Source organism: Pezoporus occidentalis, unplaced genomic scaffold (genome assembly GCF_034315485.1).
Source record: "Pezoporus occidentalis ecotype Australia unplaced genomic scaffold, CSIRO_AGI_Poc_V1 ctg96, whole genome shotgun sequence".
Taxonomy (NCBI): Eukaryota; Metazoa; Chordata; class Aves; order Psittaciformes; family Psittacidae; genus Pezoporus; species Pezoporus occidentalis.
The window spans coordinates 582624-607953 of record NW_026916325.1 but is presented as its reverse complement, the minus strand read 5'-3'; the positions used below and the strand labels follow the sequence as shown (position 1 = coordinate 607953).

The 25330-nt window shown below is 37.2% G+C and overlaps 1 protein-coding gene across 9 annotated transcripts in view; it reads left to right on the top strand.

Annotated features, from left to right (window-relative positions):
* The window catches only part of CYRIA (CYFIP related Rac1 interactor A), a 62972-nt gene that overhangs the window by 21745 nt on the left and 15897 nt on the right, over positions 1 to 25330 (top strand). For 4 of the 9 annotated variants that reach the window (XM_062606390.1, XM_062606388.1, XM_062606387.1 and 1 more), the window contains 2 exons: positions 13787 to 13866; positions 22769 to 22890. In XM_062606390.1, the coding sequence (XP_062462374.1) occupies positions 13794 to 13866; positions 22769 to 22890 (195 nt within the window). In that variant the 5' untranslated portion in view covers positions 13787 to 13793. Of the gene's footprint in view, positions 1 to 13518; positions 13599 to 13786; positions 13867 to 22314; positions 22502 to 22768; positions 22891 to 25330 lie in introns of those variants that run through there. The other 5 variants (XM_062606392.1, XM_062606391.1, XM_062606389.1 and 2 more) reach the window with 4 other exon arrangements.

The window sequence follows — 25330 nt, the reverse complement described above, 5'->3', positions numbered from 1 at the left end:
TAAACTACTTTAAAATCAGAATTCTGTTCTAATACTTTTTTCTTGTATTTATACTGTTCCTAAATGCTTTTTTTCCCCCAGTAAACATTTCTCAAAAAACTATATTTACAGTTATTAATCCTTAAGTAACATTTTGAAAACTAATCCTTAAATAATTAGTGAAACATAGTACTTACTTTCCCAATTATTGTATTTTTAAAAATACCCTCTAGCAATCGGTAGCATCAATTTACCTAATCTATTAGAATTACTTTTACTGAAGTGCTGTATCTGAAGTAAAGTAGGCATCTGGTGTGACTTTTGTACTTTCATACTTGACAACAGGAAATACTGGAATTGTTGATGTACAGCACTTCTGAAACCCCAGCTACTTTCAGAATACCATATTATACTTTTCTGTGTCTGATTTGAGCTCATATTACTGCAATATTTTGATTGCTTTGTTCAGTAGGTCTGTCATAATAGTTTTATTTCTAACCTGACCATCATGCTGAATGCGAATGTCTTGATGTGAAAAGTAAATTGGTAGTGCTGATTTACTAATATATTTGACTGTTTGGAATGATGTCTAAATTTATGACAAACTTGAATAAAATGAATTGCCTGTAGGAGGCAAAATGCACTGTACTGTGATTACTTTTTGTCAGATGTAGGTGTTTGAGTTGATAATGCCACTTAGTGGATAACAGCATTAACTGCAGCCTTTTTGCAGAACGAGATCAGGTAGCAGACAGCTATCTGGATTTATATTGGAGTTTTCCTCTTGGCTAGAATATGGCCTCCTGGCTAGAAGATTCCTAAAAAGGAATCTTATGATAGCCAGTTCAGTTTCTGGATGAAGTGTATTAAAATGTAGGAATCATTTATTACAGAATTTTAAACTTCTTATAGGAAAATAGGGAGCTTGTATTTAATTTGATAGGAAAAGTTAACCATTTTGGTCCTCTTGCACTGGTTCTTTAGGTTAATGAAATTTAATTCGTAGAAAGGTGATAATTTTGGTGTTGAGGCAACGCTTTGGTTTAGCCCTTATAGTTGGAAGATTGGTGACTGGGCAAACTCTGAACTAGAACAAGCTGATTCTTCAGGAATTGAAGAGGACCTGATTGAAAGTAGTTAATGCCTTTTTTTGCATGGCAGTGTGAAGGGCATATACAAAATGGGATTATAGGACTGGCCTGGGTCCTTCTTTAGTTGGACTTTGTAGGCTTCGCATAGTTCTGCTTTGGAAAATCAGAGAGGTAAGATAGACACCAGATATCTATTCCACCACTGTTATTTACAGTTATTACTTCCTGAATATATTCTATTTATAAAGTTTCTTGTTTGCTAGGTACTTTGGATGTTAGTATTTGATACCAAATTTATCTATATAAAAATTCAAACTTTTTGCCCGAGACCATAAATCTACATATATGTTCTTTAGATATGTACATGTATGTATTTTTTCTAATATCACTGTATTAAAAAAAAATCTGTTCTGTCATAAGAGAATACTGTCATCCGCAGTTTACTTGCTTTTTTATGGAAGAGGTTTTCTGCACTGTTGAGACATATATTGATTTAGGTCTTTACATTCCTTTTCAAGCTTTAAACTGTGTTCTTTGAACTTTTTTCCCCCTAAGTAACTTCCCATTATGCCCTATCAACCCTCATAATCTTCAGTCACTAAGCATTTTTTTTCTTAATCTCTCAGGCTTTTCCGAAGTTTTCAGTTACACTATTTTTGTTAGTAAAGTCAGTTGAATAAATTGCAATTAAAGTAATGATTGGCTCAGAGGAGAAGGAAGATGTAATTCAATTTCCAGGCCTGTCTCAGTGCAGAATTACAGGCTGATTGTATTAATGATGAAGACTGAAAGACAATACAAAGACATTTATTGGCTTAAGTAACAATATTTTTCAGATAGTCTTTATCTTCCATTTGTTTGACGTGAAATTGTGAATAATTGAGGATTATCCCATCCTCCAGGGAACTCGCATCATTTAAGTCATGAGCTAAGAGGAACCTGTGTTTTGCAGCTGTTGTTAGTGCTGAAATCAAAATCACAGAGGCATTCTTCCTTTCTGTATGCTGTGCTGTTTTGCAACTGTTTATGTCTCTGGATAGCTAGAAGAGATGGCTTTGAGTTGGCAAACAGCTTTGGTTAAGTAGATTATTTAAATCTGGATTTTGTTAAAGTTTTAGTCTTGATCTTTTTTGTTTTTCCTGTAACAAGCAACTAGTTATCAATTTTTGCTTAAACATGCTCATTTGCAACTCTATGTATACATGTGTTTGTACATATGTATATTTATGTGTTAGCATGTGTATTTTTTTTAATACAAATCCAGTTTTTCAACAAGGTTCTAAGAACATTTTTTAATTAACTATTTAGTTGAGAAATTTTATTAGAAACTATTGAATGTTGCCTTTACAAGGCTGTATTTTCTTTACAGGTGACCTAAGACCACCTGAAAGTGTGGATGGAGAATTAGTTGCACTTAAAATGCAATTAATTAGTTACAGTTAAAACAGGGTTCTTAGATCATTTTTTGCAAAAATAAAACTTAACTAAATTTTGCTCTAAACCTAGGTATAGTGTCTTTTCTGTAGTTTCTAGTTCTACAAGATACGATTTGCCTTTCAAATCAGAAGTATTCAACAAATGCAATAAGAAAATCTTGGATAGAACTACCTCCATTTTAATTTTTATATCCAGCAGATATAATCAGCTCCATTTTTGATTACAGATAGCTGGCATGTTAAAGTTAGCTTCTCTCATCCCATGTTAACCTGGTTTTTAGTGAGAGACTATAAAAGAAAAAACAGATTTTTTTTTTATCATCTTACTCTTCTTAACTCAAAAGAAATAATGCTAGTCAAAACTTCTTGAATAAGTGCAAATACACATGGCATTTCTGTTCAGAGGGAGAACATGGGACTGTTGCCAGGGCCTGGTGCAGCATGTGTTTGACACTGGGCTGGATGCCCTGCTAAGAGCACTCACCAGCCCTGGTTGTTCACTCTCTGCTAAGCCTGGTCACCCACGTGCTGTTCAGCATTCTGTTAGAAATGACAATTTTCCTAATTTTAGATGCAGACAGTTATGCCTGGAGAAGGCTCCAGGGAGACCTTAGAGCAGCTTCCAGGGGGGTACAAGAAATCTGGAGGGGCACCTTTTACAAGGGTCTGTAGGAATAGGACAAAGGGGGGGGGGATTGCTTTAAACTTAAAGAGTAGATTTATATTAGATATTAGAAAGAAATTCTTTAAGGGTGGTGAGGCATTGGCACAGGTTGCCCAGAGAAGTTGTGGCCCCACCATCCTGGCAGTGTTCAAGGCCAGGCTGGATGGGGCTTTGAGCAGCGTGGTCAAGTGGAAGGTGTCCCTGACTGTGGTAGGGGTGTTGGAACTAGGTGAGCTTTAACATCCCTTCCAACCCAAGCCATTCTGTGATTGTATGATAAATTCTGAGTTTCAGTAGGAGGAAAGAGAAAGCAGTGTAACTTCTTTAATGTTGGTACTTGTTCTGAAATGTGGTTATTAAAATACTACCTAGATTAGTTTGGCTTTAGTTTTAAAAGTGTGGAGTCATCCCCTGACATCAGAGCTGCAGCCCCTGCAAAAATTCAGTCTGAATGCAAAAATTCGCCTGCAGGCATAGGTTAGCCCTGATGAACGACTGGTAGTCTGAACTAATGACTGGATCTAGCCGTGGCCTTTTACTTGGGCACACGGGTAGTAAGGTGTTTCTACGTGAAGCGTTGAGTTTTCCGTGCGTGGAGTCAGAACCCCTGGAGTGGTCTCTGGGGCGCGGTGCGGGGCCGGAGCAGCAGGGGGCAGCAGAGCGCACCCAGGCTCTGCACAGGGCACTGCAATGGGAGGACTGGCTTCCAGGAGCCATTAATTACTGCGGAGCCCGGCAGGGTCAGCGTGTTACTGTAATCTTCGGTTACACCTACAAGAAATCGAATTTTTAATGACAATGACAGTTTAAATTCAGCACTATCCGCAGTGCTCCTTCCTTATTTGTCCTATTGGTCTGCAAATAGCAGACTTGTTAATACACCCCCGCCAAAAAAGTCGCAGTGGTTTTTAGCAGCTCATCTCAGGGCACAAAAGCTTGTTTGGCATTCTGTGTAAGTACACCACGTTGTTTGTAAATAGATTTACTAGAGAATGTGCTTCTTATAGTGTTAGGCACACTGCAAAAATGAAGAATCTCCTTGTTTACATCATTAAGAGGGCTAATGGGCTTGTCTGTCAACCAAATGCAATTTTCAAGACAGGCTATTATGCTGAAAAATGCCATGGACCAAGTCTGCCCCTGTACATGTTAATAAATTCAGTGTTTAATGTGAAAGAATAGGAATTAATAAAACAATACCAGAAGGGATTTAAAAAATGACAAAAAGCTAATTAAAAAAAAGGAGGGGTTTCATTAGAATTTACACTTTCGGTAACTCCTGCATAATTACAGATTAGTGTTTTGGAGAAAATCTGGTTTTGCTCATTATTCAGTTCCCTCATCACTTTAACTGAGAGCAATCTTTGAAAGATTCTGGAGTTCAGCAACTTTCTGACCTGCCTTATGGTAAATTACTGTCCACTGTAATGATTAAATTTTTTTTTTCTCTCAGTCTTTCTGCTTACCAGTCCATCTGCATTACTGGATTGATTTGTTTTGTTCCTTGAGTGGACTATTTCACATTTGTATTTACTGAATTTCTTCTGGATAGCATTTCTAGTACACCAAAGTGATTTTGCATTATGATCTTGTTTTCCAGAATATTTATTTCCCTTCTATCTTGGTGCCTATTTCAATTAGTGACAGAGAAGAAGAAAATACATTTTAAAAGTATTGAACAAAATCAGATCTATACCCCAGATACCAGATGCTGTTTGAAAATACATGCTCTTTTTTTGCCATGAAACTGCTGATAACTTTCAGATTTTCAGTGCAGCAGGAAATTTATGGTATTAAATAACATTTCCTCTTTTCTCATTTCCAGCAGATTGACAAGTTTTCCATCTTTATATATTTCTTCCTTCAATTCTTCTATGCTTATACAGGCATATTGATTTCTAAGTCTCTATTTTGTCCATTTGAATAGCATGCTGTGTATTTTCTTAACTTTTGAGTTTCCTGTGCTCCCTTATCCCTTAAAGCAACTTTCTAAAAGACCTTTTCTTTCAGATATCTGAGATTACTGGAAGTGCTTTTTTGAAGTCATGGTCTTTTAGTGTGCTGGTTTCTCCTTGTTTAGTAATTTAAGTGGGTTGTAATTATTTTTTCCTGTATTTTCATCGTCATACTCGGTTCTTCCCATATCACACAAGTCTAAAATAGCTTTCCTCTGATAAATACTTCTGTGTTCTAGAAAGAACATTTGTCCAGGAGCTTGTGCAGATACATGGTTAAATAGCCCTCCTGAAGCTTCTTGCGCAATTCTGTTACTGAGATGGCTCCACCTTTTTTACCATGTTCTTGGGATTAGGCGGTCTCTCAAATTGCTGTCTTGGGGTGGTACCTGTTCTTTCATCATGTACCCTTACCCAGAGACACATAGGAAGTTTTTCCTTTTCCTGAAATTTTAAATAAACACCTAAGAAAACAAAACTCTCCTCCTGTCTGTTCACAGTGGTTTTCAGAATATTTTTTTCCATGTGAAACTCTTGCTGTTTCCATCAACAACATTGTAACACAAATTGGTCAGCAGTTTTAATATTCTGTGTAATGAGGTAAGCAAAGACCATTATCATACAAATGAAAGTGTTTTAAACTGATAGCAACTAATCCCTGAAAAAGGCCCCCATTTCATCGTCCTCAAATCTTGAGCTGTTGATACATAGTCAGCCACAGCTATGTTAATTCTAGTAATGTCAGTATGTTTCTTTGATCAGAATTGTCTCCTAAGTATTGTAAATTATTGTTTGACTTCTCTCCCCTTTTCCAGAAAAGAATACTTGTAAAGACTGCTTCAGGTCCATATTTTATAGATTATTACCATTTAAACCAGAAAATCAGATCTAGACGGCAGAATGCGTTGTGTCCTACATAGTGACACATTCAGATCAGATCACTAGCAAATATGCAATAAAAAATCCAGTCACTGTAGGACTTGTCTGGCTTGTCTGATACTAGATGTACTGTTTTACCATTTATATATTAAAAAGAGAAGTAAAATAGATAAAGAACAAAGTTAACATGCAAAGACTTATTTCTGTTATCAAATGGCAGAAGAAATAACTTGAAAATAAATTCACTTGGAGGAATATCTTCCCCATAGTTGCACAAAGAGCTAGAACATGATAGTTTTCATCTTGGCTTCTTGGACACTTGCACTGGCTTTTCTGGGAGTATAGTACAAAATATTCTGTGTAGCATAGTCAGAAGGCTGAATAATTGGCAGTGATTAATAGGCAGAATGAACCAGCAATATTTTTCCCTGTTTCTGATTTTTCAACTGAGAGCCCCGTTTCTGATTCTGTATCTGAGAATGTTTATGATCTAGAATAAGATTTTTCACTCATTATATTCACAAACGTTGAAACCAGGTACCTTCTCAAATGCCAGAAAGCTTATTTTTTGAAAAACGGAGTTAATCTCCTTTTTCACTGTGATTTTGGTGAGAGAAGATAAGGATGAGGAAACTTCAAGAGGAAGATGATGATGTGGCTGCTCTTCTCTTAGAAGAGTTCAGAAGAACTGGGTCAAACTCCACCTGAAAAAAAAAAAAAACCAAAACCCAAAACAAACAGTGTTTTTGGTTTGAAGGAAGAAGCACTTAAACTAGCCAGGCCTGTTCTTTTCCTGTTAAATGTATATCTGTCTCCTCTGTATCAGTTTGGTAAACATGAGTATCCTGCTTTGGTTACCTAACAGCATCAATTGATAGATGCTTCATGCACTGTGTATAGGGAAATTGTGTCCCTGTTTTGTGTACAAGCATTTGTGCATGCAATGCCATATTCAGTCAACATTACTGTGCACTTGGGTGGAAGGATCAAAGTGCAGCAGTGTTTTCTCAATTTCAAATATAATTATATTGTAATTACTTAATTGGCTTCCATTCTACATTTTTTGTCGGCATTTTTAATTTATTATGACCTATGAATTGGAATCCAGATATTTTGTTTGCCTGGTTTTCATCCTTTCATGATGGCTTTTCTGAGTTACGCATTTTGAAAATATGTAAGAGTTCTGTTCAAAGTATGTTCAGATTTGAGGGTTGGCATATAGAAAAATTCCCCTGTGAGTAAATTGTAAGTTCACCTAAGGTAACCCTTTGGGGTTTATTTACCTTTTGATTTTAGTGAAACCATGAGCCAAGCTCTTTAATCCTTGGGGCTACTGGTACTAATATTGTTGGCCAGTTCTTTTAGCATTTTTTGATTAGTGAAAAATGTATTTGTCATTACAAACTATTTGTTAACTCCCTTTGACTTGATTCACCTTTTTTGTAGGTTATGTGTCCTGCAATCTGTATATCAGTTAACAGCAAAATGGCTCGAAGTGTTGCTTTTCTAGTAATTGTAATAATTGTTCAAAGCAGGTATGATTCTTTTATCTTGGGTTAATTTCACCTTGAACAACTTTCTTCTCGTCTTCCACTTTTCAGTTCTTTACATCTGTTTTGGGGTTTAAGTTTTGTTGGTTTCGGTTTGGTTTTTTGTCTGTTTATGCTTCACCTGCATAAGACATGTATGGCGCATTTTTTTCTTCACTTGAGCGTAGGTTCATTCTTGGTGCCACTCTTCCCAAAGCCTGTAGCATTAGATAGGGTTGTTGTGGCCCAAGTGCAGGATTTGGCCCTTTGTCTCATCGAACCTCATACTATTAGCTACAGCCCATTGGTGCAGCCTGTCCAGATCCCTCTGCAGAGCCTGCAGGTCCTTTACCAGATCAGCACTCCCAGCCAACTTGGTGGTGTCTGCAAATTGACTGAGGGTGCACCCAATCCCCTCATCCAGGTCATTGATAAAGATATTAAACACAACTGGCCCCACTACTGAGCTGTGAGGAGCACCACTTGTGACCAGCCACCAACTGGATTTAATCCTTTCACCACCACTTTTTGGGCCCAGAAATCCAGTCAGGTTTTGTATCCAGTGAAGACTACCCCCATCCAAGCCATGAGCAGCCAGTTTCTCCAGGAGAATGCTGTAGAAATGGTGTCAAAGGCTTTAATAACGTCTAGTTAGACAACGTCCACAGCTTTTCCCTCGGCCACTAAGCAGGTCACCTTGTCATAGAAGGAGATGAGGTTAATCAAGCAGGACCTGCCTTTCACAGACTCATGCTGATTAGGCCCGATAATCTGGTTCTCCTGTACGTGCTGTGTGATGGCATTCAATATGATCTGCTCCAGTATAAAGTACTGTATAGAAGCAGGACTAATGAAATGCCAAAATGCAAAAAAAAAAATCTATGGGTAAAATAAAACTTAGGGAAATGGTATGTGATGGATGTGTAAAACACAGTTTTCTGCAAGATGTGATTCCTTCATTATAATTTGGCATCATACTTGGATATAATTGGAGCACTGTACCTAGAGTTGAGTGGCCCACTGGAATTTGGACCCTTTGGAGAGATTTACAAGGACAGTGAGACTGATCAGGTATAATAAAACATGAGCTATTGTGATTGAGCTTAAATTACTTTCTGAAGAGCTTTAAGAATACTTTAGACAAGCATCTGTGCAGAATGGCAGAGCTGCTGCTGTTCCTGCTTTGGGGTCTAGATAACCCCACCCCTAACTCCAGTGATTTTATGGCATTGCTGTGAACATTAGAGTGCTTCCCTGACTGTTCCTGACTCCAGTACTCTGCTTTTCACAGCTGTAATCATGGAATGGTTAGGATTGGAAGAAACCTTAAAGATCATCTAGTTCCAGCCCTCCTGCCATGGGCAGGGTTGATAATATTCCCAGTTTCTTACCAGTGATAAAACCTGTTCTGTTGCCTGACCTCTGCAGAACTCCATTCACATGCTGATGATATGAGTGAGAAGTAGGGGAGGTGTGTGGGGGGGACCTATGGGAAGGTGCTGCTGTCTATGCTTGTACCTTTGCTCTGTGGATGACTCTGAGCACTGCAGCATTCCAGTTTCCTTGGAGCTAGTCTTGCAGAAATAGAGGTTAGGTTGTTTTAATATGTTTATTTCAAAGAAGGAAAAAAAAGACAAAAATGTTGGTAATACTGTTGGCAAATCCAGTTAAAAATTATTTTCCTTTCTCTCCCAAGCAAAAAACAATGGGTGATTCAAGTTTTCTAAAAAAAAATGGATTATCGTTGTTAAGAGATTTCTGTGTTTTTTAATCAGGGTTTCTTCATTCATTTTGGGTTTGTTCTGTAATAGAACAAAAACAGTTTCTGAATATTGGACTTCTAATATCTCCTTACAAGCATCTTAACAAACTTTGTGGGTGAATATCACAACAATTCGGTGTCATGCTTTTGATCTGAGAGATCTTAAATTCAGATGTTGGTATTTTTTGGAAACCACAGCTAATTATTTGTGCAGTAAGATCAGTTCCACTGCTTTAAAGATGCTAATACACTTAGTACAGTACAGTTCCTCAGACTGTGGACTGGATTCCTGTCCCTACCCACATAGGCGTGCCATTATTATTCCTAGAAGTTATTATTCCTTTGCTGTTATCACTCCTAAGAATGATAACTTTTATGGAAGTTACCATTCTTAATCATCCACTGCCACCTCTGAACTTGGGAGCCTCTGTTTCCCCTGAAACACCTGGAGCTGCTCATGAGAATCCTCCCATCCCCATATTTTTAGTATGATCTAAATGAGTTTAAGCAGTAGGTATTTGCTGATCCAGCTCATTTTGACAAAAGCGTTTTAGACTGTTTATGTAAGCAGGCAGAGTTAGGAAATAGTTTCTGGTAAAGGAGCACTGATGAGCAGCAAAGGGGTGAGCTGGTGAATGTGTCCTTTTTCACCAGCACGAGGTTGTCTGTTAGACCTTCAGTGTAGCTACAGTGCTGGTGATGAGTTTCAGTTGGTACTGATTAAATTAGTCCCGTAAAGGAATAAGAAATAAATTAGTATTTCTCTAGCAATTTATGTCGTAATATAGCTATAATTTAAAAGTAGTACAAAACACCACATTTCAAAACTATGTAATTACTTAAAACAGTTTGTAAACAAAGAGTTAACTAACGTGATGCTTAGCTTTGGGCATGCAATGTTTAGTTGGTAATACCTAGTTTCTGAACATTTACCAAACTTTCAAAACTGGTTTTCAGTATCTGATAAATACGCACTTCTCAGTATATTTTCATTATATATATATAAAATCTATGGCTGATTTGGGTTTGTTTTTGGGGGGTAGTATTTATCACAATTCAAGAGTAAGCGGTTTGGTTTAGTGGGGGAGAAGGAATTTGTTCTCCTATCTGTCAACAGTAAACTGTCAACTAGTTTAGAAAGTTTCTTCTGTATGCTTATGGAATATCCTAGGATAAGCTTTAACGGTTTGGAAAACGTGAAAACACAAACATCGTTGTCATGTCAACATGTAATTTTTAAAGCATACTGTTAAAAGTTGGAATTCTAAGGGATTTGGACTCTAAAGAGAAGCTGCTATCATTTCAGAGTGCTGTAGCAGCAATATTTTTTTTTCTATATTCATTGAGTCTCATTTCCACATTTAAACTGATTTTACAGTAAGTAAAATGCTTTCAAGGTTTAATGAAATGGAATTTTATGCTCTTAAATGAAGGCTTTCTGGTTTGCCTCTGTGCATCAGCTGCTTCATTGTATTTCTGTTGCAGCCACAGTATAAATGCTGATCTGCTCAGAATTTATATCATTAGTTACTTTGAAATCTCATTAAAAATTATCCTGGAAGTGACTCGCAGTTCTTGAAATTTGGAATACATCACTAGAGTTTTCAGGGAAAGATGGTTTGGAAGGTCCCAGTACTGGGAAGCAGCAAGCTAAACATAATAAAATAATTCAGTTTGGGGCAAGGAATTACGTTTATAAACACTTCCATTAAAGTGAAGGTTGGCCTTTTAATATGGGGTTAAAACCTTAGCATTGAATGATGAGTTATAGTTTAAAGAGAAAGTTTCTTGGAACTAGATCCTACTTTTAGTTTTGGTGTTCAGGAAGCCTAAGGAAATTATTTCATATCATAAGGAAGTAAAGCGTGCTTAGCAGCTACCTGAACCATATCTTCTAGATGTCGATGTTGAGTATCACTGGGTTTTGGCATGGTGTATATTGGAAATGGATGATATCAAACCAGTACCTTCAAGATCATTGGAAAATTCAGGCTGACCATGAGAGTGTATAAAGTTTGTGGCAGGGTTCTTGTTTTATACTTGTGACATAAATGGCTGAATCAGTTTCTGCATGGGGATTGAAAGAGAAGGGCATAAAATTAGGTTAAAATATAGACTAAAAGTTCAAGAAAAATGCTTGCACTCAGAAATCTCCAGAGCACTGATGTGCTGTACTTCTGTAAGAAGGATCAGAAACTAGAGCTTGGATGCATAACCTCAAGCTACTTGATGCAAATGAGGGAGCATATCCTCAGTTTTTTGCAAAAAGGCTTCCTCACTGTTCGAAGCATACTGTCAACTAAACCAGTCTCTGGATGCAGTGCTAACTTTGGCAGTAGAAGAAATGGTTGGATACTCTCCGAAGATTGAAGGCAATGAGGTAAGATACGGCTTAAAACAAGTTGTAAGTGAAGAATCCAAACTGACTCAGTAATTTAGCTTGTGATTGTATTTCATAATAATATAAATTGTTTCTTCCAGGGTTATGAAAATGAAAATAAATGTATGCACAGTATCTTATCTGTCTTACTTGATGCTGATAAAATGTATTACACCGGTGTGATGAAAGTGTTCAAATTACAGAAGATAGAAGTTTTAATGCTGTATAAAATCAATGCTCTTTTGTATGTTTTCTCCCTTTGTAGGCTAATCAGAAAGTCAGACGCAGCTCATACAGTGCAGATCTTTTTCTGAAAGTAAAAGTGTAAATTTTTTTTCCTTTGTGTGAATGGATGTAACTTTATGACTAATGGAGAATGTTTCTTTATGTTTCAATATTGTATATGCAAGATGTTGCTAATTGTAAAGGGCTTGACAGGCTGCTCGCTGGATTTGTTCTGGACAGAAAATTTTGAAGAAGCATTTAATGCAAAAAAAAAAGCCATTTGTCTAACAAAAAACTGTTTTACCTGAAGCTGCATGCTCCGAACAGATTATTGATTAAATTTATATCATTTTATGGACTGAATAGAGCTGCTTTGAAATCTCTAAGACTTACATTACCTTCCTAGGTTTTCCTGCTGTAGAAATATATCCTTTACATGCATATAGACATTAGGGTTGATGATACGTTTGTCATACTTGGGGGAGAATTTGAAAAAACCTTAGTCTCCTCATATAGAGTATCAGCCATATACATGCTTAGAATAATTTTTTGTGGTCTGACTTCGGAAGTGAGAAGAAAGTTTAACTGAAAAATAGATGAGCATCAGATGTGAACCCCAAGAGCCATGGTTTAAGAGTGCTGAGAATATTTATCTTTGAGGCAAAAATCAGTTTTCAGTTGGAGTTTTAAATCTAAAATTACATTTTTCTCCATCCCTCCAGGCAGACCTCTTCATCCTTATATGTGCTTTTCATGATTTAATTTTTCTTCCTTCTGAGAAAAAGTTTGCCCTAGGAAAATATACTTTTACATAGTTTCAGAATAATGTCTCTTCCTAAGGACTGTACTGGTAAAAAAAACTTCAACTCTCCTTCTTTCTTGTCTTGCATAGAGACTTGCCTTTTCAAGAACTGATCACTTTTCCTTTTGTTTTTCATAACTTCAAATGCAAAGGGTTCCAAGATGATAAAAGATAAGAATAACACACAAAAAAAAGATGAAAAAGATAGTGGATGAACCTTTTTCTGTTTTGTTTGTTTGTTTATTTTTCCTCCAAAAATGCATAAGCACATTTTTACAAGTTGGAACAAACTTTTTAGCTTTTATTTCTGATACATCTTTACAGTAATATTTTATAAAACCATATTGATTAGAAACAGATTTTTCTCCCCCTTAAATTGAATTTCTTTCATGAAATAACATATATTTCTGCTAAAGAACACAAACAAAGGATTAAGACCTCATTTTTTACTCTGGAATGGTATTCAGTAATCTTGAATCCAGGAATTCATAGTATTTACAGATACAGATATTGTTCTGAGTTTGTTCTTCTGGCTAATAAACTCATAAATATCTGTTTGTTCTCTGTGTTGTTATACCAATACATTTCCTTTCCAATTTGATTAAAGAAATTATTTCTCTTATTTATCTGAGTTCTTAGTCTCTCTGTCCCCTTGCATAAATATTACAGAATTAACCATCAAAATATATCTCACAGTCCAGAACTTGCCAAAGTGTTTAATATACGATGCAGACCATGTCAAGCCCTTAGTTGTAATTAGTTGTAGTATTCTGAGTTTACATATATAACTGTTGACGATTTTGTTGCATTTACTAGGTTTGCTGGGATGGGTAATCTTCTTAAGGTCCTTACCAGGGAAATTGAAAACTATCCACATTTTTTCCTGGATTTTGAAAGTAAGTTCAAACAATTACAAGACCATGAGAGAATCTTTTCTCTGACTTAACAGCAAACTGAGGAAAAACTTTTAAAATCTGATTGCTTTCAGTGTGTATTTTCCAGCAAAACCAATCTGTCCAGTTCCTTGTCTTTAAAACCATTTGTTCACTCAGGACTCCTTTTCTCTTCCTTTTCTATTTTTCAGGAACCAAATGGGAAATCTTTTAAAAGTTCTCACTTGCACAGAGCTTGATCAGGGGCCAAATTTTTTCCTTGACTTTGAAAGTGAGCAAAGCTTCTTGCCTGGCTTGCCTTTTTTGCTTATTATTTCCTAATAAACTGCATGTGCTTACGCATCATAAAGCAATTCAAAAGGGATTTGCAAACAAATCAAATTACACTTCAACTGAAAAGTGCTTTTTGATATTTATAAACCATACAAAATTACTTTTAATTCATTCTGAGAAGGGACAGAAAGATAGATATGAAAGTAAAATCTTACCTTGAATTAATTTCAAAACCCGAGCCATTGTTAAATTTACATATGAATGATCTTGACCTCAGCTTTCTTTAGCAAATCAGTTTAAAAAGAAAAATTCTTTAAGTTGCTTCCTTGAATGGAAATATGTGTTGGAAATAAAAAGCTGAAAACATATAAGCAGTGGAGGTGGCACAACTTTTGCCTGGTTCAGTGATGATTTAAGTGGGATTATTATAGTTTCTGAAACGAAGGGAAATGGTCAAAGTGTATGTGCTTGATTGCATCTCTCTTAATTGCATGGTTATCAGTTTGCGAAACAGTGTTCCACATTCTAATTCCCTTGTCACATCTATATCTGATTCACTTTTGCTGGTTGCAGTTTCCTTGCATGTACTTCAGATATTGTCTTGGAAACTGGTTATCAAATCCTTAAATATGGGTTTAATCTTACTTCACCACTGCTATGAAATGATTTTTATTTAAAATGCTAACAGTGTGTGATGTTTTGTCTCTTAATAGCCTCATTATAGGAAAAAAAAAATCAACAAAAAATGTTGTGAGAAGCCAGTGTTTTTAAAATAACTTTGTTTTGAAGTATGGTTTAAGAGACAATTTCAGGTGATTATAGACACATATTTTATCACCTTGAAAGTTTTCTTGAATCACTTATTCCTGAATTATTTTTCTGAAAATTACTGACATGATGCGAGATTGTGTGTGTGTACATACACTGAAGCACTGATTCAAGAAGTCATTTAAATACATACTTCATGAAGTTGTTCAGACATGCTTTCTTGGATGAGAGCTGGAGTGTATGACTATAACTTTGCACATATCTTAGTCTTCTCATTTAGATATTATTTACCTCATTATGAAGAACGAAAAAAAAATTTTGATAAGTTGGTTTGGGTTTAAGAGAAGGTACTGTGAGCCGTGTATTCCTTTTTCTTTCTGTATCATTTCAGAATTTTATTGTAAACCCAGGGTGTCAAATCTTTACCCAAATCACCACATCATTATTTTTTTTTTTCCTCTCAAACATTTGGAGGCTTTGGTAGTGCTCTGTAGCTTTGCCAAGCTATTATTAAGGTTTTCAGCTGCTCTGAGCTTCGAGGTTTAATGAGCTCCGTCATGTCCTGGATGGTAAGAATGTGCTGCTGACCCAGGCTGCAGACTTGGCAGGAACAAGAGGTCTGGCAATGGGAAGCCTTTATGGCATGGAGGTGGTAGTGAGAGGGGAAAATATCTTGTTTATTGCCTTGGCAGCAGAGGTTGTTTGGTTTATTTCCTGAAAGTGCATTGCCAAGAGCTGAATGGGGTGAAGCACCCTCTCCCACTGGAGGTGACCAGTAGTTAGTGCAACATGGGCATGACATAGTCAGGTATGTCTGCCTAGAGAGGAACAAAACTCATCTCCAAATTTCAGTGAGTTTGATGCGAGTGAAAGGTTAAAATGTTTTACTTGTGAAATAAAGTTCTGGAGGTTTTTAAGGCATGAAATCTGTATTGTGTTGAAGGGATGTGACTGAAGATGTCTGTAGTTTTGTGCTTTTATCTCCTTTAATTAGCCATCATACAGTGTAAAAGAATGGATGCTTTTAGTTAGTGGACATAGATAAGAGCCTGCTTGCATGCTTCCTGGATGTGAGTGACTTTCTGTGGCCTGAGTTTTCAGTTTGAGTTCATGAATGAAAATGGTGAGTACAGTTGGCCATTCAGAGCATAAAGGGGTATGTGGAGTTGATTGTTTAGTCTGTTTTGTTACTTGCGTTGGCATAGTGTTTTCTAATTTTTGCGCACTTTTTCATTAGCCATAAGTTGAAATCTCAAATATGTCACTACTACTTCTGAGATGTTTACAGAGGTTTTGGATACTCCTGCCCTGTTTTGCTGGGGTTTTTTTGTGCTCTTCATTTGGTATGTATTCTACCTAAAAGGAGGGTGTATAACATACTTCTTCCTGCTGTGCGTAGAATGTGCCACACAAATACTGCTTAAAAACACAGCCTTTTTCCTCATTTGCAGGAGTAGACAAGATAGAACCTGTTTCCATGCCTCAAAAATCAGAGTCTTTATGGGTTGGTGTTGGTCAAAAGTGATACAAGTGTTTATAGAAAGAAAGTGGAAAAACATCACGGTGTTAACTCCATTTAACAGTTGATTTACTCTGTGCTGCTCCAAAGGGGATATCCCATGGGTGATGATTTACCACATAGTCTCATACCTTTATGCTAGAATTGAAATGTAGAACCACACAATTGCACCCATTGTGACTGTTAGCTGCATGGGAAAATGAATGTACTAAGAACTAGCTATTAAACAGACACCCCCTCCCCCTCCCAAACTTAACATTCTCTCCCCCACTTACTAAATACTCTTCCAGTCAGATCAGGGTGATGTGGATGATGGTATGGTTGGAAGAGCCCCAGCAATGGCACATGGATGGAAACAGAAATGCAGGAGAGGATAGCAAACATTTGTACAGATTTACATATTTTAGGTCAGTCCTGAAGCTACACAGTAAGGTTAGTGTAGTAGGTTTTTATTCAGTTGCTTTCCCTTATTACCCTTAACTAATACACGTCATAGGCAATTGTTGTGAGTTGTTCTTTGCAACAAAAATTACTGTGAGTTATTGTTCTCCAGGAGGACACTGGCACTGCATCTTTTGAAAAATGCCATTATTGGCTTTTGTGTTTGTTTTAAAATATACTTAATTACAAGTTGCTTTTCTTTGTTCACATGCTCACTTTTCCCTTAAATATTTTTCACCAGCCTGAGGTTTTTTATATTTAGCCTTAGTCCTTTCAATATATTTCTTCTATGCAAATCTTGAGGTCTTGAAAAATGGGAAGGTACAAACAGAACTTAGAAAAGTAAGTTCTCGTAACTAATTCAAAGTTGTGGTTTTTTTTCTTCAAAAACTTTCCATGTGCTATAGTTGAGGATGAGCAAAAGTCATGAAAAAGAAGTAAGTTTCAAATTTCACCTTCCAGTTGTTGGGGGGTTTTTAATAGCTATTTTAATTTTTCCCTCAAAAAGTTTAGGCTACCAAAAAGATAATGTTTACAATTATCTCCTTTTCTCCCCATTTCCTGCAGCTGTCTATAACATTAGTTGTAATTCTTATGACATCTTTTGCTAGCATTCTTCATTCCAGATGGGGAACCATGTTTCGTAACTCCATAGTCATACTTGAAAAAGCTTGAACCCAGCATTAGTTTCAGTTAATGCAGTATAGCAGAAGCAGTTCTGTATGATCACCAGTAATCATTTCAGAGTTAAGCAGTTACTCTGGATCTGTGCAAAGAGACGCACTTTAAAGATCCATTTAGTCCAGCCTTGAAGGCTAACAGTGACAAATTGGAACAGTGGTAACTTCAGAGAGTGACATGAGAATAGTGTTTTCCTATGCAGGTGAAAAAGCATTTTCCTTGAGGTGAATACAGATTATCTGCACTCAACCAAATTACTTTTTTTTTTTTTTTAGGGTCTACTGAAAGGTTAATGTAAAGAAAAAGAATCTCTTAATTCCCAGAAAGTGGACTGTATTGCTGTTTTAGACTTGTATCTTAGTACAGGCATTGTTAATTGAAACGCTACATACTGGATTGATTATATGCCTCTTATTTTGCTTAATACCTTCTTAGTTCTCAACTAAAAAATAATGTTAGGAAGAGTGAGTGGATGGCAAGTCTTGAGAGTCTGTGCATGCCAGCATTTCATGAGCCCATAGGACAAATTCTCTTGAAATGGATTTTGTCAGTTCAAGAACCATTTTGTTCTTTTGATTTCAACCTTGTTTAAAACACAAGTAAATTAATTTTGGATATTTGAAGCTCTTTCCACAGTATTTGTCAAGTGTTCTTTTTTTTTCAGAAAATCTACTGTCAAATTACTTTTGCCCATAGAGAGCCTATTTCAGGCAAAATAAATAATTCCACATGAATTCTTGGAAATACTTTGATGGTTGAGGTGAAATTATTATTTTTTTTTTTTTATTTTTTAGCTTAGGATACTAAAGCTTACAGATTATGGGAGAAGGTGTTCTCAAATGACACCTTCAGTACTATCCTTTCCTCAGATAATAAACAGCTTTTATAAGACCAAACTCTCTAACCTTAAACTGAGCAGTTCCCTTTTTTCCTAAATATTAGGGGGCTTGTTACCTGATCCTGATTTAATCCCCCTTATACTTCCAACAATCAAGGGCACTTATTTTCTAGGATTTCCCATCCCCAGAATTATTAGTGAATTTTTCAGTTATTGTTCATGTATGGTTAAAAGTTTCTTATTATTAGAACATGTCTGGCAGGAGAGCAACTGCCCAGTTTTTGCATAATAGGGTATTAATACCCTCCCTCTGTAGGTGCAAGGATAGAGATGGATTCTGTTTCCAGCCAGCTGGAGATTAAACTCTTATCTCCTGTGCTGTAGGGAGTACCCTAAGCAAGAGGCAATGGCTCAGTTAGAGAGAGAGGCTTGTCCACTTTGACACACAGCTGAAGCCTAGCACTTATATCCCTTGCACAGTACCATGCCTGTAGCAAGTATTAACAATTTAGGGAGCTTCATTTTGTTACAGCTAGTTTAGAAAGTTTAGATTCAAAAATCCATTGTAGGGTACTGTTTCTACCTAATACTATTCTTCTTTAATGTATGGAGTGTAGCAGGTTCTGATACCCTCTAAAAGGCATTATTCAGTGTAGTTGTAGTCACTTTTGTCTTTTCTGAGGACATAAACTAGCTTTTTTGTCTAGTTTTTCCCAGATTGGAATAGGAAAAACCACTGCCATGGTGACAAACATGAAATAAGACTTTAGCATTATATGATAAAAGAGACTTACTGCTCTCATAACTAGTCAGTGACTAGTGGAATTCTTAGCCACCTTCAGCAGTGGATAGAAGAAGAGCTGAAAGTGGAGCCTGGAAAGCATCTTGTTTTATTCATTCTTCCTCTGCTAGGCTGTCGAGGCCAGGAGGGTATGATGTTTTTTTGACAAATATGATTCCACATTCACAGAAATGAAAGCACTAACCAGCTTCCATGGGAATCCTAATCTGCACAGTTTGCCTGAGGGGAGAAAAACATTCTATGCGTCTGGTCTGCATTTCAGATGCAGAAAGGGTGTGTAGATTAGATGCGATTTTTAGCACTGTCTTACCTTTTCATACACATTAATTATTTGGATATTATACTTGATTTTGCATTGATAAAAGCTTCATATGCTTCTTATATTTAATCTTGTCCTATGAGTATTAATGTATTACCTTCATTGCAGTTTCTTTGAATTCTTCATTTGGTGAAGAACGAAAACTCAAAGCTGTTCAGAAAACTATTAGGGTTTGTTGTTTTTTTTTTTTTGAAGGGGAGAAAACAAAACAAAGTACAGGTATTTGTCTAAACAGGAACGATGATTGCACATTCGTACCCCACCAGACACCTGAAATACTTAATGCATCCACAAATGGATTGTGACGGGTCCAGCGTTCCACCTTCTTTTAATGAAAGTCTGAAACCCCATCCAAAACATGGAATAGACCATAAGTAAAGAGGAAAGAGAGCATTTGTTCATGGAAGGGATGAATTGTCATATCCTGATTATTTCTGATGGAGCCAATGAAATTGGATTCCTCCCCAGAGATAAAATTTTTGCTTTCTAAGTGAAAATTTCCTGGTAGAATGTATATGGTGGAGTCAAGCACGGTCTGACTCTTGAATTAATTTGATAGAGGATTCATTTAGTTGTCAGGTTTAGGATTTGCTTTAGAAAGATTTAGGCAAAGGTGAAAGGGTTTCCCATTTGTCTTATTAAAGACAGTGTACTCTGAATGCTAATCATTAGTACTCAAAACTCATGAAATGCAGTAAGTCTGGTGATTTTGATAACTTATTATTGAGAGGACTTGCATTCAATGTGGATTAGTCAGTGCCTGTGGTTTTATTTATAAATTGGCTCAAATTGCCTAAATGCATGCTGGTTCTATGGGGTATGGGGTAAGAGGAGAGCACAGCCAAGCACTGATTCCATGCTGTGATTCACGAATGGCATTTTTTTACTCAGAACAGGTTTTGGTATTTTTGGAATAGAAAACCAGTTTTAAAAGCCAAAAGCTGTCATGAAGAAATCTATATTCTTTTTAGTTGTTGTTGCTGCAATTACTATTATTGTTGTTGACAGCAAAATGAGATCTTTTTCAAAGTGATTGATTACAGGTATTTTAGCTGACCATTTCTGGCGAGATCTTTGTATATATCCCTTTTGAAACACAGCCGTGATCTTATCAGAACATCTGTTTGCATAACATATATTTCATAAGCAAGATGCATGGTTTTTTTTTAAAAGCCTGAATCATCCTCCCAATCCTTATTTGTAAGCTAAACACTTTCAGCACTTTCAGCATTAATATAAACTGCTTCTGCAAGTGCAAGCTAAGCCTGTTGCTCTGTAGCTTTTGCAGCCCTCTTCCTCTCCCTTCCCTTTTTTTCCCTTTTCCACCCACCTACCTTCCTCCTACTCGTACTTCCCCACGTGCTAGGATCCTACAGAAAGCTTAGTGGGTTTCAAATTCTCAACCTTCCCCCAACTTATAGAACTGGGAAATTTTTAAAAAGACTAACAATAGGGGTGTTAATAAAAGTAATTTTTAAGTTCCAAAATGCTGAGCAGGCTATAGTGTTAAATTTTTTATTAGAGGCTAACATTTTTTAAAGTAAATAAATTGTAAAAAGTGCCTTAGAAGCACCTTGTTAACCAACCCCTGCTTCAGGTGATGTAAGTGCAAATTTTACATTTATGAACTGTACTGATAAATAACTTACTCTTTTATGTCTTAATATTCACTGAAAATGTTACTTTATTTAACTTATATTTAACTATTAAAATACAGATACTGATTTATAGGTGACACCTGTCTTCCCTCACTCTGTTGTTGAATGGTGTGTAACTGCTTAGTAAGATTGCTTTCTCCATTAAATTCAGAAGTACTTACTGTTTTGTTTATCACAAGGTGACAGATCCCTTACTGTGTACGAATGAGATTTCTTGCAGCTTGGGGAAAGAACCAGTCAGTAACACTGTAAACTTAAACTGGCTAATAGGTTGGTTCAGCAGCTGTGTCCCAGCTGGGATTTTCCTGTTAGGGACAGTTTTTCCCTTTGGTGCTACTTTCCCTTGCCTTTTATTTTTTGTTTTTTTGTAGTTATGTAAAGTATTTTGGATGTGAAACCCAGCTGAGTAAGCTTGGCTTACTTTTGCTTTCACTTGTTCTGTCTTTTAAACAAGATTAGAGAAAACTTCCATAGTGAAACAAAAGTGAAATCAGATTGTTTCGTGTGCCCAATCTCATGGGACTCACTGTGACGTAGGAATATAAGAAAGATTTTAAGTGTTAGTTTCTTCAGAGCCATGGACATGTAAATCTCACCCATATGTCTCATTCATGCGAGGTCCCTAGATAACTTGAGACATTTAAACAAATTATCCTAACCTGAAATGTCATGAAGAGAAAGCTGCTCTTTCCATACACTCAAAAGTGAAGTGATTTATTTCTTTCTAAGGGGAGGTGGGTAAACGAACACAGTTATGATAGGTGGGTGGAAAATTGTGTCTTATTTCTTGATGACAGTGAGAAGATTAAATAGAAAAAGTACTTCTAAAATTTCTTGTCTTTTAATGTTGAGATGTATACAGTAGCCCTTAATCGGTGTGTTTAGCACTGAAGGTATTTCATTGCCTTTAATTCAGACAAGTAGCCCTTAAGTCCTAAGATGCACCTTCAAAGTACTTTTTTCTTCCATAATAATTAAAGTTCTATCTTTTACATGCAAATACACATTTAAAGGGAAAGAAAAAAAGTGTCTTTATAGTAATCTTCCAGGACAACGATTGTTTCTACAAATACTGATTACAGGTCTATATGTAGGTCATCCAGTCTTCAGTCAGTGCCAGTTGTCTTGATGTTTTAAAGCAAGAGAAGGTAGAAGATGTCTAGCATGTTGATGTTCTAGGGACAACATCACTCCCTGGTGTGACACTGCTGTGGAAATCCCATTGGATGGGATTTGAATGGGAAAATTGATCTACTTCCAAATGTCATTTCTCTGAACAATAAAGGTCTGTAGGTCACTCCCTCCCTGAAAACTGATCATTGACAGAGCTGGATTTATTTTTGTAACAGGAATGATCTCTGACATAAGAAAAATGTTTATTTTTAACAATACTGTATCTGTGTTATACAAAAGGAGAAATAAATTACTGTTGTTAAGGAAGCCTGGAGGAAAGTCAAAGTGGCATAATATCCCCCCTGCTCTGTCCTGTGAAAAGCTGATTTTATCCCCAAGCTGCAAGAGAAGTGAACAACTCTTTGTAATTGAGCTGTAGAGCTCATGAAAGAAGAACGTTTTTACTAAAGGATTGATGCATTATCTATTTCCAAGTAACATTGCTTTATGATACTGCCTCACTTTAAAATGCTGCGTTTTGAGAAGAGTCATTATGAAGCAGAGTATACAAAAACCGTAGAAAGCAGAAACTTGAAAGTAGCAGAATAGCAGTGCAGTATAATTGTATCGTTTATAAAAACACATCAGAATGGAGTTACACATAGTCAAGCTGGATATAATGTTAAGTGGAACCGAGTAATCTTGCCATTTGCATTGCAGCTACCTTTTGACTTTGTACATTTTGCTTTTCTATTTCTTAGATGCACAGCCCACGGATGGAGAAAGGGAGGTATGGAATCAGATCAGTGCAGTTTTACAGGACTCGGAAAGTATGCTTGCAGACCTTCAGGCGTACAAAGGAGCTGGACAAGAAATTAGAGATGTATGTTTGTTAATGACAGTTCTTTGGAAGCAAAATCAAGCGAAAAAAAAACAAGCACGTTCTATGAAATGTTATGATTTAGAATCATAGAATGGTTTAGGTTGGAGAGGACATTAAAGCTCATCTAGTTCCAGCCCCCTGCCATGGGCAGGGACACCTTTCACTAGCAGAAGTTTCTCAAAGCTTCTTCCAACCTGGCCTGTAACACTGCCAGGGATGGGTCAACCACAGCTTCCCAGCAGATCCTGTTCCTATGCCTCACCACCCTCCTAGTGAAGAATTGCCTTCTTATATCTAAGCTAAATCCACCCTCTTACAACCTAAAGGCAGTAGCCTTTGTTCTATCAATACATGCACTCATAAAAACTCCCTCTCCACTTTCTTGTTGACCCCTTGTGGTGCTTGAAGGCTGCTCTAAGATCTCACTGGAACCTTCTCTTCTCTAGGCTGAACAACCCCAACTGTCTCAGCCTTTCTTCACAGGAGAGGTGCTCCATCCTCTGATTGTCTTCGTGGTCTACTCTTGACCCACTTAAACAGGTCCACATCCCTCTTTTGGGCCCCAGAGCTGAATGCAGTACTGCAGGTGTAGTCTCAGGAGAGCAGAGTAGATGGAGGGAATCACTTCCTTGTTGAACTTCATGAGCTTCACATGGGCCCATCTCTCAAGTCTATCTGAAAACTCAGAAAATATAGGTTATGTGTACCACTGAATACAAAGACCTAATTATTTTTTTATTTTTTACTTCTTTTTGTTTCTTAAGCTTACTGTTAGTAATTACTATAATTTTCCACTTTTAATAGCACTGTTTCATATGCCTCATTTCATATATCTCATGGTAGAAGTCAGAGTTGAGGACGTGGAAGAAAATATTCAGATGTCAAATACACTATAGAAGAAGTTGAAAATAGTATTCTGTGTAAGTGAAATAATGAACCACAGTAAATTATAACCTTACATCCACTTTACAGGCATCTTACTCTGTGAAACTGGTCCAAAAGTACAATTTTGAACTTTTAACTTAAATTTTAAATATTTAAGGCCATGGTGGGTGCGGCTTTGAGCATCCTGGTCTTGGAGACAGATGTTCTTTAAGGTCCCTTTTAACCCAGACTGTTCTATGATTCTATGTTTTTTCTCAGCTAACCAAACATTTTTCTGCATCAGCTTCACAGTTACTGTTAACATGTTGGTTGCTTGAGAACCTGAATATGTTGAAGATTTCAAAAGCATAAAACCCTTTATAAAAGAACTGTCATGGTTTAAACCCTAGCCAGACAGCTTGTTCACTCACTCCCAGTGCAACTCCTACGGGTTGAGACAAGAACAGTCCAGCAACCAATGTACAACACAAATCACCACCGCTACTACCACCGACAACAATGATAAGAGAAAATAAAAGGGAAGAGAATATGATACCACCGGCCAAGAAACAAGTCCCACCCGGAAGCCCGTGTCCTTCTGGGTAACTCCCCGTTACCCCCCACCCCGGGCATGATGTGTTGTGGTATGGAATACCTCCTTGGCTAGCCTGGGTCAGGCGCCCCATCTCTTGCTTCCTCACAGCCTCCCCTCCTCCCTGGCAGAGCATGAGCTCCACAAAGTCCTTGGTCAGGGTAAACATCACTTAGCAACAACCAAAAACATCGGTATCACCAGCACTGTTCCCAGGCTGGAAGTCAAAACACAGCACTGCACCAGCTACCACTAAGGAGAAACATGACTGCTACTGCTGAACCCAGGACATTATCCACCCCTTATTCCATACCATTCACGTCATGCTCAGATCCCACCATCGCTCTCCCACATATATACATCCATATACACACAGACCAAGAGAAAAAGATCATTTTCTTAGTGCATGGACCAATCCCTATAATGCTGCCGAGTCCATTCAGTCCATGATGTCAGGTTCCATCTCTTGTAACAATCTTTCAGGGCAGGAAAGGCTGTGTGCAGTATTGGATCGGTGCCTGCTGATGCTGGTCGTTCCTTTACTGCGGAACTCATCCAGTTCTATCAAAGTTCATTCTCTGTTGGGATGATGGTTGGAGGGAAGTCAGGGCTAGTCGCTGGTGACCTGGAGACATCTAGCTGATGAGCTATAAAAGTATTACACAGCAGGCAACAGCATACAATTAAGTTCACTGGCTGTTTTCCCCTAAAATCAAATCCCCTTGAGGTATACATCGGACTTCCCCATCTTCCCGCATTACCCACCAAGTATATCCAGGTCCCTGAGCAAAAGCAATCCCATGAGTGTGTTTGCCTTTACCTGAAGCAGGAATAACCCAGACTGTCTTCCCCAGCAAATTCTTCATATGCACCACGGGAACTTTGTCCCCCTCTACAATATGTAAAAGTTCTGACTGGGCTGGGCCAGCCCTGTTGGCAGATCCTCTGGTGTTGACCAACCAGGTGGCCTTTGGTAAGTGTGTG